Raw genomic sequence first — 11739 nt, 5'->3', positions numbered from 1 at the left:
ACGCGGACAAGACGGACCTCATTCTCTTCACCAAGAGATACAAGGTACCGGCATGGATCCCCCCGAAAATGGAAAAAACCAGTCTGACCCCTAAAACACAAGTCAAATACCTCGGCATAGTACTGGACAGCAAGCTGGCGTGGAGACCCAATGTAGTGGAAAGGGTGAAGAAGGCCACCATTGCGCTATACGCATCCAAGAAGATGCTCAGCAGCACATGGGGCCTGTCACCTGCTTTAATGCACTGGATCTTCATATCGGTGGTGCGACCGACTCTGCCGAACGGAGTCTTAGTGTGGTGGCAAGCGACAGAAAAGAAGACTTACAATAAGCTTATGGAAAGGACCCAGCGGCAGGCACTGCTCTGCATTACGGGGGCGCTGAGGTCAACCCCAACAAAAGCACTCGAAACCATAATCGGAATCGACCCCCTGGACATCCACGCTGAACTGATTGCAGCAAAGGCGGCACAACGCTTAGTAGCATCAGGAAACATGTCTCTACAGGGATTCGGGCACAGTTCAATTGGCCGAGACATGACCAGTATATCTGACTACATTATCCCCCAAACTTGCCTGGACGTAAACACAACCTCATTTATGGGATCCGACGACTGGAAAAGGGGTCGGGACCAGACCCAACACATCAACATATACACGGATGGCTCCAAGATGGAGGAAGGAGTAGGTGCGGGCATATATTGTACAGACCCTGAAATAAGGCTGTCCTATAAGCTACCGGACCAATGCAGCATATTCCAGGCAGAAGTCTTTGCCATACGGAAAGCGGCGGAGGTTGCTCGATGTACGGAACGCCCACATAATGTGGTCAACCTGTTCGTGGACAGCCAGGCGGCGATAAGATCCATGCAGTCGTCAGCGGTCAGTTCCAAAAATGTCCTGGCAAGCAGGGAGGCATTAGATTTCCTAAGCACGACTAAGTCAGTGCGGATCTATTGGGTTCCCAGCCACCAGGGCATCGAAGGCAACGAGACAGCAGACGTACTGGCTAAGGAAGGCGTCGGGCTGGCAAACGAGAGGACTGAGAACGTGCCTGTCTCCCTCAGAGCGCTCCAAAGCGATCTAGAAAGGAGGGCACACATACAGGCCAGCAGCAGGTGGAGGAGAACCACCAACTGCAAGATCGCGAAAACCATGTGCAAGGAGAGCAATGGTAAACTCAGCCAATACCTACTACACCTACCACGGAAGGACTGTAGGATGCTAATAGGTATACTCACAGGTCATGGCCTGGCTGCAGCACATGCAGTCAAACTAGGCATCACCAACAGTGACAAGTGCAGGAAATGTGATGAATCTGGGGCTATCGAAACCCTGGAACATCTAATCTGCCAATGCCCGGCCCTCTCAAGGGCAAGAAACATACATCTTGGCAGCCCGGTACTGGCATCGCTGGAAGATGCATCCAAGAGGACGCCAGCGAAACTCCTTGCCTTTGCAAAACTCTCCTCGATCCCCACGGATTTCAAAACCGCGTAAAAACACTCAGAAGGTCCATACGCACCAATCCGGACAACTAAGGGCCATATTGGCCTATGCGTGGCCCCGTGAGTGCCGTCCGGGACAACCTAACCTAACCTAACCTATAGCTTATTCATATATATACTAAAATTAATTTACAAAAATTTCCCAAATAATGCATGTATTTATATTTTTAAGGCTAAAGTTGAAATTGTCTGACTTATTTCATTTTTCAAACAATTAGTTGACATACTGTATATACTTTATGGGGTCGGAAACGTTTCCTTCTCTGCGTTGCACACATCCACTTTACCAAATACAATATACCCCTTAACTCTTTTTTGAGTACGGGTATAAAAAGAGATGATGCAGATGTCTACGCTGAGTCTTGGGCTGCAATGTTCGGGAAATTATCGTCGGATCAGCAATTTATTTAAAACTGTCCATCATGGACAATCATTAAATTGGTTAAATAAACTTTACAATTCATTTATTTTATTTATGATTGCTGTTGAGCTACTGAGCTTCTTCGGTAGCGTTGTTTTGCAAGATTATTTAAGAGACGATGATTGTTCAGGTTCCAATACTCGTAGGACCACTTCAGACTGGTTAACTGAAAATAAAACAGAAGAAAGTGGATCTGCTGCGCGAGGCTGAGACACCTCTCTTGCAATTATCCATCCTAGCAGGGTTTCCTGAAGACGTGGCAGACCAACTCCCAATTGGATTTGGCCAATGCAGAGAAGCTCAAAGAACAGTCCCGCTCCAATAAAAATGTCCACAGGTTGAGACTTGTAGAACTTAGGATCCGCTAACTGTGTGTTGCAGGGAACGTTCCAGCTGTTGTAACGAACCGTTTTGTCCGCCTTATGTGCGCTTGGCGTACTCAGCGGCCGGTGGGTTCGTTGCAACGAATTTGGGTGTTGCCCGGTGGACAAATAGAAAGACTTGGTTGGCTTCTTTACACACGAGTTCTTTATTGGTATCTTAGGAATTATGCTTAAGGACGATGACTTAGCCTATTCTTTGGTTAATCACTACGGTCACTATCACTATCGGTCCTTCTCGACCACTCGCCGTTCCTCGGAATCCCCAAGCGTGGCACTGTCGGCTCTCAGAACTGGTACGACTACGATTCCTAGCGTTAGGCCAAAATCCTCCGTACTCAGTTCCACACGACACGTTCGCTCTCAATGGATCCTTCCGTTGAGCGAGCAGTACACCAGGTCCTTTCTCTTGACACTTTTAGATCACTTTCCGACTTTCCTTGGTATTCGCCAATACACGCACTTGCACTCTCCGCACTTGACTCCTTTTATCCCCTTGTTGGCGCACGGCCGCGGCCGTTGCTGCCTAGCAACAACGGGACTTTCCTCCAGGCGTCGGCTGTAATCTTCCATCGGCCAGTCTGATGCTCTCTATCTGCTTTGTAACGGGACCAAGCCGGTGGCGTGATCGCATGGCCATAAATGGTCATGCGCTGGACCACTGCCGGCTCGATCCCATCATACCGCCTCTCTGCTGCTTTCCACCAGCTTCGTAACGGGACCAAGCCGGTGGCGTGATCGCATGGCCATACATGGTCATGCGCTGGACAACTGCCGGCCCGATCCCATTATCCCGCTTCTCTTCCGCGCTCCACTATTCTCCCTGGCAGCGCCCTCTGATCGCGGGTCTCTCTCCGTTGTCCCGTTGAGCGAGCCCCTCCCGGTCAATTCGCCGTTATCCGGTTATCCGGGCAACCCGGATAGACCTTAACCCCTTAGGGTCCATGCGTGTGAGGATATCATTCCTCACACTTCCCCCTTTCTTCACCAACGGAAAACTCCCATCCGCGACTTCTCGTATCATTGGTCGTTAACTTTTGAATTAAAACGGCCGCCCGCGCTGCCGAACCGGGCGCGTTCTGGAGCCCCCTGCCAGGCTAACCCGATGCTGCCAGATCGGTGGGATGCGCATCCGCGCGCTACTCCCGCAAGGCTGCATCAACGTCATCGATATGACGTAGGGATGATTTTTGGTTTTACTCGATATCTGGCCACGTGCGTACTCCACTTCCGCAACGAGGAATTCTTAATGGACGCTGGTAAGTGACTTTACACATATTTTATTCTGGCTTGCCCTAAGCAGCATATCACCACCGTGCGGGACCGTTCCGTTAGTTTCCGTCCCTCGGCCACCCCGTTAACATCGGCCGTGGCTTGCAGTCCTCTGCCGCTGACCTCTGCGACTGCTCGCGTCGGCAACGCTGGCTTCCCCCCCTTGCCCTATAGGTAACGTATGTTTTCTGTTTATTGTTTTTCTTTCTTACAATTACAATTTCTTACAATTTTCCTTTATTTAGTCCCCGCTTCTCGGAACACCTCTTGATGGTCCCGGGACACCGTCACTCGGTATCGGACCCCTCCGTCGTTCACCAGCCGCTTGACGCGCCTCGAGGTGAACTCGTCCTGTGCCTGTGGCCGCATGGGAATCCGCGATTTCTCCCGCCGCTCTGGCCGCGGATTCGTGCGCCCGGAAGCGCGGGTCACTGCCATGGTCCCCGCTCCCATGGCTCAGGTGAGTTCACTCCCGCTGCCGCTGCTGGCTCCGCAGCTGGCTTCGATGCTGGCTCCACTTCCGCGTTCCCTGCCGTCGGCTCTGCTGCCGCCGCTGGCTTCGCCGCCGCTTTTGCTGCCGCGTGTTCTGCTGCCGTCGCTGGCTCCGCCGCCGTGTTCGCCGCTGCCGGCTCTGCCGCCGCTTTTGCTGCCGCGTGTTCTGCTGCCGTCGCTGGCTCCGCTGCCTTCGCCGGCTTCGCTGCCGTGTTCGCCGCCGCTGGCTCCTCTGTCGCTTCGGGCTCCGCCGCTGTGTTTGCTGTCGCGTGCTCTGCTGCCGTCGCTGGCTCGGCTGCCGTTGCTGGCTCTGTGGCCACCGCTGGCTCCGCCGCCGCCGATCGCCGATCGCGGCCGTTGCTCCGTCGTGGCGCCTCCTCCCACACCCGCGCTTCTTCCGGAGCCTCCGGCTCCCTCGGTGCCGGCCCCGATGCCCAGGTGATGTGGAGGATTTGGTGGTGCCACACCATTCCTCCACGCACCGCCGTACGCACCTCCTGCGTCACATACGGCCCAATCACCGCGCCTTGCGGTCCCTGCCACTGGTGTTGCTGCTGCTGCCACGAGGCGTCCGCTCCCGGCGCTGTTGCTGTGACGAGGCTTGGGGCCCCTGTCCTCCTTCTGGGAACCTAGCCTTTTCCTCGGGCCGCGGCCGTCGCTGCCACAGCTCCTCCTCGGCCGGCGTGGCCTGGCCTCGGTTTTCGGGCTCCGGTGTCGTAGGCGAAGGCTGCCACAGGCCTTCCTCCTCCTCTTCCGCCCGGCGTAGACGCTCCTGCCACTCCTCCTCTTCCGGTGTGGACTGGCCTCGGTTCTCGGGCTCCGGCGTCGGAGGGGAAGGCTGCCACAGGCCCTCCTCCTCTTCTTCCGTCCGGCCTAGCCGATCTCGCCACTCCTCCTCTGCCGATATTTGTACAGGCTCCGGCTTCGGCGCACCTCCGTCCTCCTCCTCGGGGATCAGCCTCGCCTCTTCCTCTCGGCACCTCTCCTCGGCCCTCTGCCGCTCCTTCTCCCGCATTTCGGCCACGAATCGCTTCAGCACCCACGTCCGGTGCTGCTCCTCAGCCTCCTGCCGGGCCCTTTCCTTGGCCTCCTCGGCCGCCTGCTCCGCCTTCTGCGCAGCCTTAAATTTTCTGGCCAGCGCCTGCGCGTCCTCCCAGACCTGCCGCTGCCACAACGCCTCCTTTGCTGCCTCAAGCGCGATCCGCCGCCGTCACTCCGCGACCCGCTTTTCCTTGGCCTCTCGCTCCTCGGCCCTTGTTGGTGGCCGTTTCGTGTTCTGCTGCCGTCGCTGGCTCCGCCGCCGTGTTCGCCGCTGCCGGCTCTGCCGCCGCTTTTGCTGCCGCGTGTTCTGCTGCCGTCGCTGGCTCCGCTGCCTTCGCCGGCTTCGCTGCCGTGTTCGCCGCCGCTGGCTCCTCTGTCGCTTCGGGCTCCGCCGCTGTGTTTGCTGTCGCGTGCTCTGCTGCCGTCGCTGGCTCGGCTGCCGTTGCTGGCTCTGTGGCCACCGCTGGCTCCGCCGCCGCCGATCGCCGATCGCGGCCGTTGCTCCGTCGTGGCGCCTCCTCCCACACCCGCGCTTCTTCCGGAGCCTCCGGCTCCCTCGGTGCCGGCCCCGATGCCCAGGTGATGTGGAGGATTTGGTGGTGCCACACCATTCCTCCACGCACCGCCGTACGCACCTCCTGCGTCACATACGGCCCAATCACCGCGCCTTGCGGTCCCTGCCACTGGTGTTGCTGCTGCTGCCACGAGGCGTCCGCTCCCGGCGCTGTTGCTGTGACGAGGCTTGGGGCCCCTGTCCTCCTTCTGGGAACCTAGCCTTTTCCTCGGGCCGCGGCCGTCGCTGCCACAGCTCCTCCTCGGCCGGCGTGGCCTGGCCTCGGTTTTCGGGCTCCGGTGTCGTAGGCGAAGGCTGCCACAGGCCTTCCTCCTCCTCTTCCGCCCGGCGTAGACGCTCCTGCCACTCCTCCTCTTCCGGTGTGGACTGGCCTCGGTTCTCGGGCTCCGGCGTCGGAGGGGAAGGCTGCCACAGGCCCTCCTCCTCTTCTTCCGTCCGGCCTAGCCGATCTCGCCACTCCTCCTCTGCCGATATTTGTACAGGCTCCGGCTTCGGCGCACCTCCGTCCTCCTCCTCGGGGATCAGCCTCGCCTCTTCCTCTCGGCACCTCTCCTCGGCCCTCTGCCGCTCCTTCTCCCGCATTTCGGCCACGAATCGCTTCAGCACCCACGTCCGGTGCTGCTCCTCAGCCTCCTGCCGGGCCCTTTCCTTGGCCTCCTCGGCCGCCTGCTCCGCCTTCTGCGCAGCCTTAAATTTTCTGGCCAGCGCCTGCGCGTCCTCCCAGACCTGCCGCTGCCACAACGCCTCCTTTGCTGCCTCAAGCGCGATCCGCCGCCGTCACTCCGCGACCCGCTTTTCCTTGGCCTCTCGCTCCTCGGCCCTTGTTGGTGGCCGTTTCGCCGTCGGTGGCTCCTTGGCCCTTGTTGGTGGCCGTTTCGCCGTCGGTGGCTCCTCGCCCTTGTTGGTGGCCGTTTCGCCGTCAGTGGCTCCTCGGCCCTTGTTGGTGGCCGTTTCGATGGCCGCTTCGCCGTTGGTCGCGCCGTCTTTGGTGCCGGTTCCCAGCTCGTCACCACCAAGTCACTGTCGGCCTCGCTGGGCCCAGGTGACACGACCGGCGACGCCGTGGCTCCCACTGAGCCTTCCGACGAGATCAGCGGGGACGCAAGGAGCTGCAGCTCAGGAGACGCCTCCCTTCGTTGCCCTTCGCCATCACGCGAGAGCCGATTCGCACGTCGCTGGCTCCGGGACAACGAGCCATAATATCCCCGTCACATCAAGCTCCGTTGCTCCGCCAGATATCTCGCCAAATGCTGCCTCATCTTAACCTTTTTTTTTTATTTGACACGTGTGCAAAAAGAGCTGAGTGACGGACGCGCTCCCCTTTTTATATTCTTGGGTCCGTGTCCATCGTTCCGCCTAACGGGGCTTTGCCTGAGCCTCGCGCCTCGCTCTCTCTCGACATTCCGTGCCTCTCTTCCTTCTACCAATGAGAGGCAGCTAACTACCGTTTATCCACTATCCAAACTATTCGCTGCGTTAACCCTATACAGCCGCTTCGGGGTCTTTAGGCACACTTATATTCACTAAGTCTACCTCTCCTTTTTTTCCTTTTATATAAGCGAATTTATTTTTGTTTCAGGTTTTCCGGCTATCGCATGGTTCGATCACTGGACTGAATGGATATGCCTTTGCACACGGTAACTATCCAGCATTATGGTGTCCTCACATCTCACTCCCCTCTCTTTCCAGCCCGACCCTAGATTCACTCCAGGATGCTGACCGTCATTCCCGCCCGCGAACAACAGGCCCTCCGACCTTTCGCCCGGGTTGCCGAATGACGGCCCGCCACCTGGTCAGCTTCTTCCGTCCTCGGATCGATTCGGACTTCGGACATCTCCCCGTACAGCAGCTCGGACCCGAGGATCATCTGATTCCCCGCCCGGTAGACTACGCACGGGCGGCATCCGCTTTGATCGTTCCCGACGCTCAAAGCTGCCCAGGGTGTCCTGGATTTGATCCGGATCTTGGCCACTCCTCGGACCCCCATCTGGGATCACCGTGTCCTCCGACTCACCTCACCGTCCGTATCTGTGACTCCATACTTATTCCGATTTTAATGCTCCTCTCTTCCAGATCTTCTCGCCCTCGATCCTGCTATTAGCCTTGGCACTGACTCCTCCCCTTCTTCTCTTTGCCTCCTTGTAGACTTGTTCCTCCTTTTTTTTTCCTTTGGATATGCCTTATGTCCCCTTCTCACTCGGTTGTGGTTTCAGGTCGCTGATGTGAGCCGTCCTCATTCGCTTTTCGTTAGTGCTTTTTAGCCGGCAGATGACGGGTGACACGAAATCCATTATCGTGTACGGACCCGCGTACTTTGGCTCCAGTTTTGCTGCAAATCCCTCAGCCGCCTTTGACAAATGGTGTTGTTTCGCCCACACTACCTCTCCGATCTTCGGCTTCCAGGGCCTTCTCCTTAGATTGTAGAATCTCGCCTGGTCCTGCGCTGCCCTTTCCAGATTCCGCCTCACCGCCTCGTCCGGCGTGAGCGTGCCCTGTCCGGTCCCTATTGTTTCCTCATCAAATAGGGCTTTTGGCAGTCGTGGTTCCCGGCCTTGGACAATAAATGCAAGAGAGTACCCCGTTGAGTCTGACACGCCGGAGTTCACTGCCAACATGAGTTCTGGCCACTTCTCATCCCAGCATCTCTGGTCCCCCTCGCAGAATTGCGCAATTATGGTTTTTACCGTCCTGTTCGTGCGTTCCGTGGGATTCTCCTGGGGCGTATATGGTGCCGTGACCTGGTGTCTGACCCCCATCTGTTCTAAAAACTTTTTGAAAATCCAGCTCGTAAACTGGACTCCGTTGTCCGTAATTATTACCTTCGGCACTCGGAATCTGCCTTTACCCTGGCTGTGCGTGGGAGTGGAGGCATGGTCTAGCCCTACAGTCATATTTTCTCCGACTGAAATATCGTCAGAATTGGTGTTCATCGGGTCATTGTTTTCCGTGCCAGTACCGCTTTTGTGAGTGTCTCAGCCGTGGCCTTCCTTAGGGGCACCAACTCTGTCCACTTTAAGAACCGGTCCACAAGGACCAGCAGCATTGAATTCCCGTGCTTAGACCTGTCACACTGTCACCCAGGGTTCCTCGGGCACCTGGGTCAGCATCTTCCCTGCTGCTTGTTGTTGGTTTGGTTTGAACCTTAAACATACCTCGCACTTCCTCACGTAGGCCCTCACGTCTATGTGCATCCCGGGCCAGTAATAGCGTCCCGCTACGCGCGCCATGGTTTTCCGTCCTCCGGAGTGTCCCGCCTCCGGTGTGTCGTGGTTTTCCTTGATGACTCTATTCCATAGGTCTCTTGGGACACACATCTTCCAGGCCGCGACTTCCTCGTCTCCGGCTCTGTGGGGAATGTGCCTATACACCTTCCTGCCTCCTCCACGTAGTCGGGGAACTTCTCGGGTTCTTTTTTGATTTGGTCGATCACTTTCGCTATCCACGTACATGGGGCCACAGTTTCTGAGACCTTGACTGGTTCTTCGTCCACTCTCATACACCGCTCCACCAGCGGCTGCCGGGAGAGCGCATCTGCCACCACATTGAGTTGTCCCTTTCTATACGCAATCTCGAAATCGTACTGTTGTAGTTCTAGAGCCCACCGGGCGACTCTCCCTGTTGGGCTTTCGATGCTATTGAGCCACTTCAAAGCCATATGGTCGGTAACCACCTTGAAGTGATATCCCTCTAAGTACGGCTTTAACTTCCTTATGGCCCACACTATGGCCAGGCACTCCTTTTCGGTCGCCGAGTAATTTCTCTCAGCACTATTGAGCGTTCTACTGGCGTACGAGATGACTCTTTCTCCTCTCTCGGTTTCCTGGATAAGGATCGTGCCCAGCCCGTAATCACTGGCATCCGTCTGTAGCACAAACTTCCTGCTGAAATCTGGACAGGCCAGCACCGGGTCTGCCACCAGTTGACCTTTTACCGCCTCGAACGCCTGCTGCTGCGCCTCTGTCCACACCCACTTCGCCTTCTTCTTCAATAGCGCGCTCAGGGGCTGTACCAATGTGGCGAAATCGGGCACAAACCTTCGATACCATGAGGCCACGCCCAGATACTGACGTAGCTCCTTGACATTAGCTGGGGGCTGTAGTTCGGCTATCGCTACCACCTTCTCGGGATCCGTGCAGATGCCCTCCCCCGTCACCAGGTGTCCTAAGTATCGCAACTCTTGTCGGAAGAACTGGCACTTTCCGATGTTCAGCCTCAAATTTGCCTTCTTTAGACGCCTGAACACCTCCTTTAGATTCCGCCGGTGTTCCCCCTGGGTCTTTCCTATCACTATTATATCGTCCTGATAGGCAAAGGCGTGCGGCATCATTTCGGGTCCAATCACCATGTCAAGTGAACGCTGAAATGTGGCCGATGCAGAGTGTAGCCCAAACGGCATCACCTTCCACTCTACTGCCCGGTTTTCTTTTTGACCATCACGATCGGCGAACTGTAGGGGCTTCGCGATGGCTCGATACACCCTAGCTCGATTAGCTCGTCTACCTTTTGGTCGATTTCGGCCTGCATCTTGGGATTCTTGGGGTAGTATCGTTGCTTAATGGGCTGTGCATCCCTCATTGTGATCATATGCACCGCTACGTTCGTCGTTCCCGTCATCTTCTTGAACTCGGCCAATTCCCGATCGAGGAATCCTTCAACCGTCTCCTCCTCCCGCGTCTCCTCGCTTGGCTCTTCTTCTGGGGACTCGATCATCGTCCCTCCGCTTGATGTGGGCGCCTCAAGGGCCTCCAATACCGCCACGGATAGCCTTTCCTCTGGCCGTCCGTCCCGTCGGTTTTTCGCAGGGATCTGTGCCCCGCACAGGTCACCTCTGCACCGACTGCGGTCAGGAAGTCCCAGCCGAGGACCAACGCGTCGATCACGCCCGGTAGCACGAGCAACGACATCCACTCCTTCTTGTCTCCGAACGCAATTTCTACTTCGAGTTGGGTATTCACTTCCTGAATGTGGCCGTCCGCCAGCCGCACGCGGCCGCCGACTAGGTTGTTGGGGCCTCCTCTTGCGACCCCGGCACGGCCCTTCGTGGCTTGGGTCGCGGGGCGTTTCCCGCCCGTTTGCAGCATTGCCACGTCAGCACGCCGACCTTGCCACACCGCCAGCAGTATGTCAATGGGCGCCCTGAGCATGCTTGCGCCCAATGTGCGTCACTCTCACACCGCCGACATGCTTGCGCGGGGTTCTTCACGGATTCCACTTCGACGTTGGTGTCTACCTGCTCTTCTGCCGTTGGCGGCGTTGGTTTCCGGTCCGCTGACTTGGTGGTGTTGGTCACTGGCTCTTCCTTGCATCGTCGACACACCTCCGGGCCGGCCGTCTTGGTGAATGGGTTATTGGCCTTCGCCCGACTCGTCGGGTCCTCTCGTTGGAATTCCACCCGATCCCTCTCCAGCGCTTCAAACTCATCCGCCAGGGTCATCAGCGTTTCCAGATCTTTTCATCTGTGTGGTCGGATGAACATCCTTAGGCCCGGCATGCTGTTCTCTCGGATTAATTCAAACTCCTCCTCTGGTGGGCACTTCAATGGCCGGACGAGCGGCTGCATCTCCACCATATAATCCTTGAAGGGTTCTGCCCATCTCTGCTTCCGCGTTCTCACCTCCTGGAGAAAATTTTCAAAATCACCCCTTGGTAGGAAGAACGCCTGGAAGCTGCGTGAGAAAGCCGCCCAAGATTGCCAATGCTCATTGTTGGCGACGAACCACGTAAGCGCCCGTCCCTTCAGCAGCTCGGGCATCGCCCTGGGGATCATATTAAGTTCTAGCCCATACATGTCCGCTGACCATTCGACCTGCTCCAAAAATTCAAGTGGCTTTGCCGTCTCGTCGAACCGGAAAGACCACTCCCTCACCTGTTTGGCAACGTGCGCATAGCTTGCTCGCAGCTGCCTCTTCGCTTGTTCTTCTCCCGTCGGGTGTGGGTTCCTTGATTCCCGTTGACCTGAGGGAGCTGGGATGCCCGTCCACTCTTTGCTTTCTGTCCGCTGTCGGCTAGGGGATCGACTCTTCATCGGCACGGCCAGACTGGCGATGAGCTC

The 11739-nt window shown here is 56.9% G+C and overlaps 3 protein-coding genes across 3 annotated transcripts; all 3 read right to left on the bottom strand.

The window, feature by feature from the left end:
- Positions 1-4008: 4008 nt before the first annotated feature.
- Positions 4009-4542, bottom strand: LOC121404952 (transcriptional regulatory protein AlgP-like). The gene has a single exon (XM_041595370.1). It carries the CDS (start codon positions 4540-4542, stop codon positions 4009-4011), a length of 534 nt encoding a protein of 177 aa, XP_041451304.1.
- Positions 4543-4589: 47 nt separating this feature from the next.
- LOC121404951 (serine-aspartate repeat-containing protein I-like) lies at positions 4590-5724 on the bottom strand. The gene is made up of 2 exons (XM_041595369.1): positions 5287-5724; positions 4590-5231 (listed from the first exon to the last, which is right to left on the bottom strand). Exons 1-2 carry the CDS (start codon positions 5722-5724, stop codon positions 4590-4592), a joined length of 1080 nt encoding a protein of 359 aa, XP_041451303.1.
- A 47-nt stretch (positions 5725-5771) lies between these two features.
- LOC111081020 (vicilin-like seed storage protein At2g18540) lies at positions 5772-7674 on the bottom strand. The gene is made up of 3 exons (XM_041595368.1): positions 7443-7674; positions 6477-6670; positions 5772-6419 (listed from the first exon to the last, which is right to left on the bottom strand). Exons 1-3 carry the CDS (start codon positions 7672-7674, stop codon positions 5772-5774), a joined length of 1074 nt encoding a protein of 357 aa, XP_041451302.1.
- Positions 7675-11739: the final 4065 nt, after the last annotated feature.

The sequence above is a fragment of the Drosophila obscura genome, unplaced genomic scaffold (assembly GCF_018151105.1).
Source record: "Drosophila obscura isolate BZ-5 IFL unplaced genomic scaffold, ASM1815110v1 contig_58, whole genome shotgun sequence".
Classification (NCBI taxonomy): Eukaryota; Metazoa; Arthropoda; class Insecta; order Diptera; family Drosophilidae; genus Drosophila; species Drosophila obscura.
The sequence above is the reverse complement of the archived record's forward strand: the minus strand, read 5'-3'. Positions and strand labels throughout refer to the sequence as shown.

What these genes read in the sequence shown, in the direction of transcription:
- LOC111081020 (XM_041595368.1), bottom strand. Translation starts at nt 7,674, where the DNA reads ATGGGGGTCCGAGGAGTGGCCAAGATCCGGATCAAATCCAGGACACCC. An exon ending in TTCGGCAACCCGGGCGAAAG is followed by an intron (nt 6,671 to 7,442) that starts GTCGGAGGGCCT and finishes CCGGCACCAAAG; the next exon opens with ACGGCGCGACCAACGGCGAA. An exon ending in GAGAGGCCAAGGAAAAGCGG is followed by an intron (nt 6,420 to 6,476) that starts GTCGCGGAGTGA and finishes GCGTTGTGGCAG; the next exon opens with CGGCAGGTCTGGGAGGACGC.
- LOC121404951 (XM_041595369.1), bottom strand. Translation starts at nt 5,724, where the DNA reads ATGGTGTGGCACCACCAAATCCTCCACATCACCTGGGCATCGGGGCCG. An exon ending in AAGGAAAAGCGGGTCGCGGA is followed by an intron (nt 5,232 to 5,286) that starts GTGACGGCGGCG and finishes TGGCAGCGGCAG; the next exon opens with GTCTGGGAGGACGCGCAGGC.
- LOC121404952 (XM_041595370.1), bottom strand. Translation starts at nt 4,542, where the DNA reads ATGGTGTGGCACCACCAAATCCTCCACATCACCTGGGCATCGGGGCCG.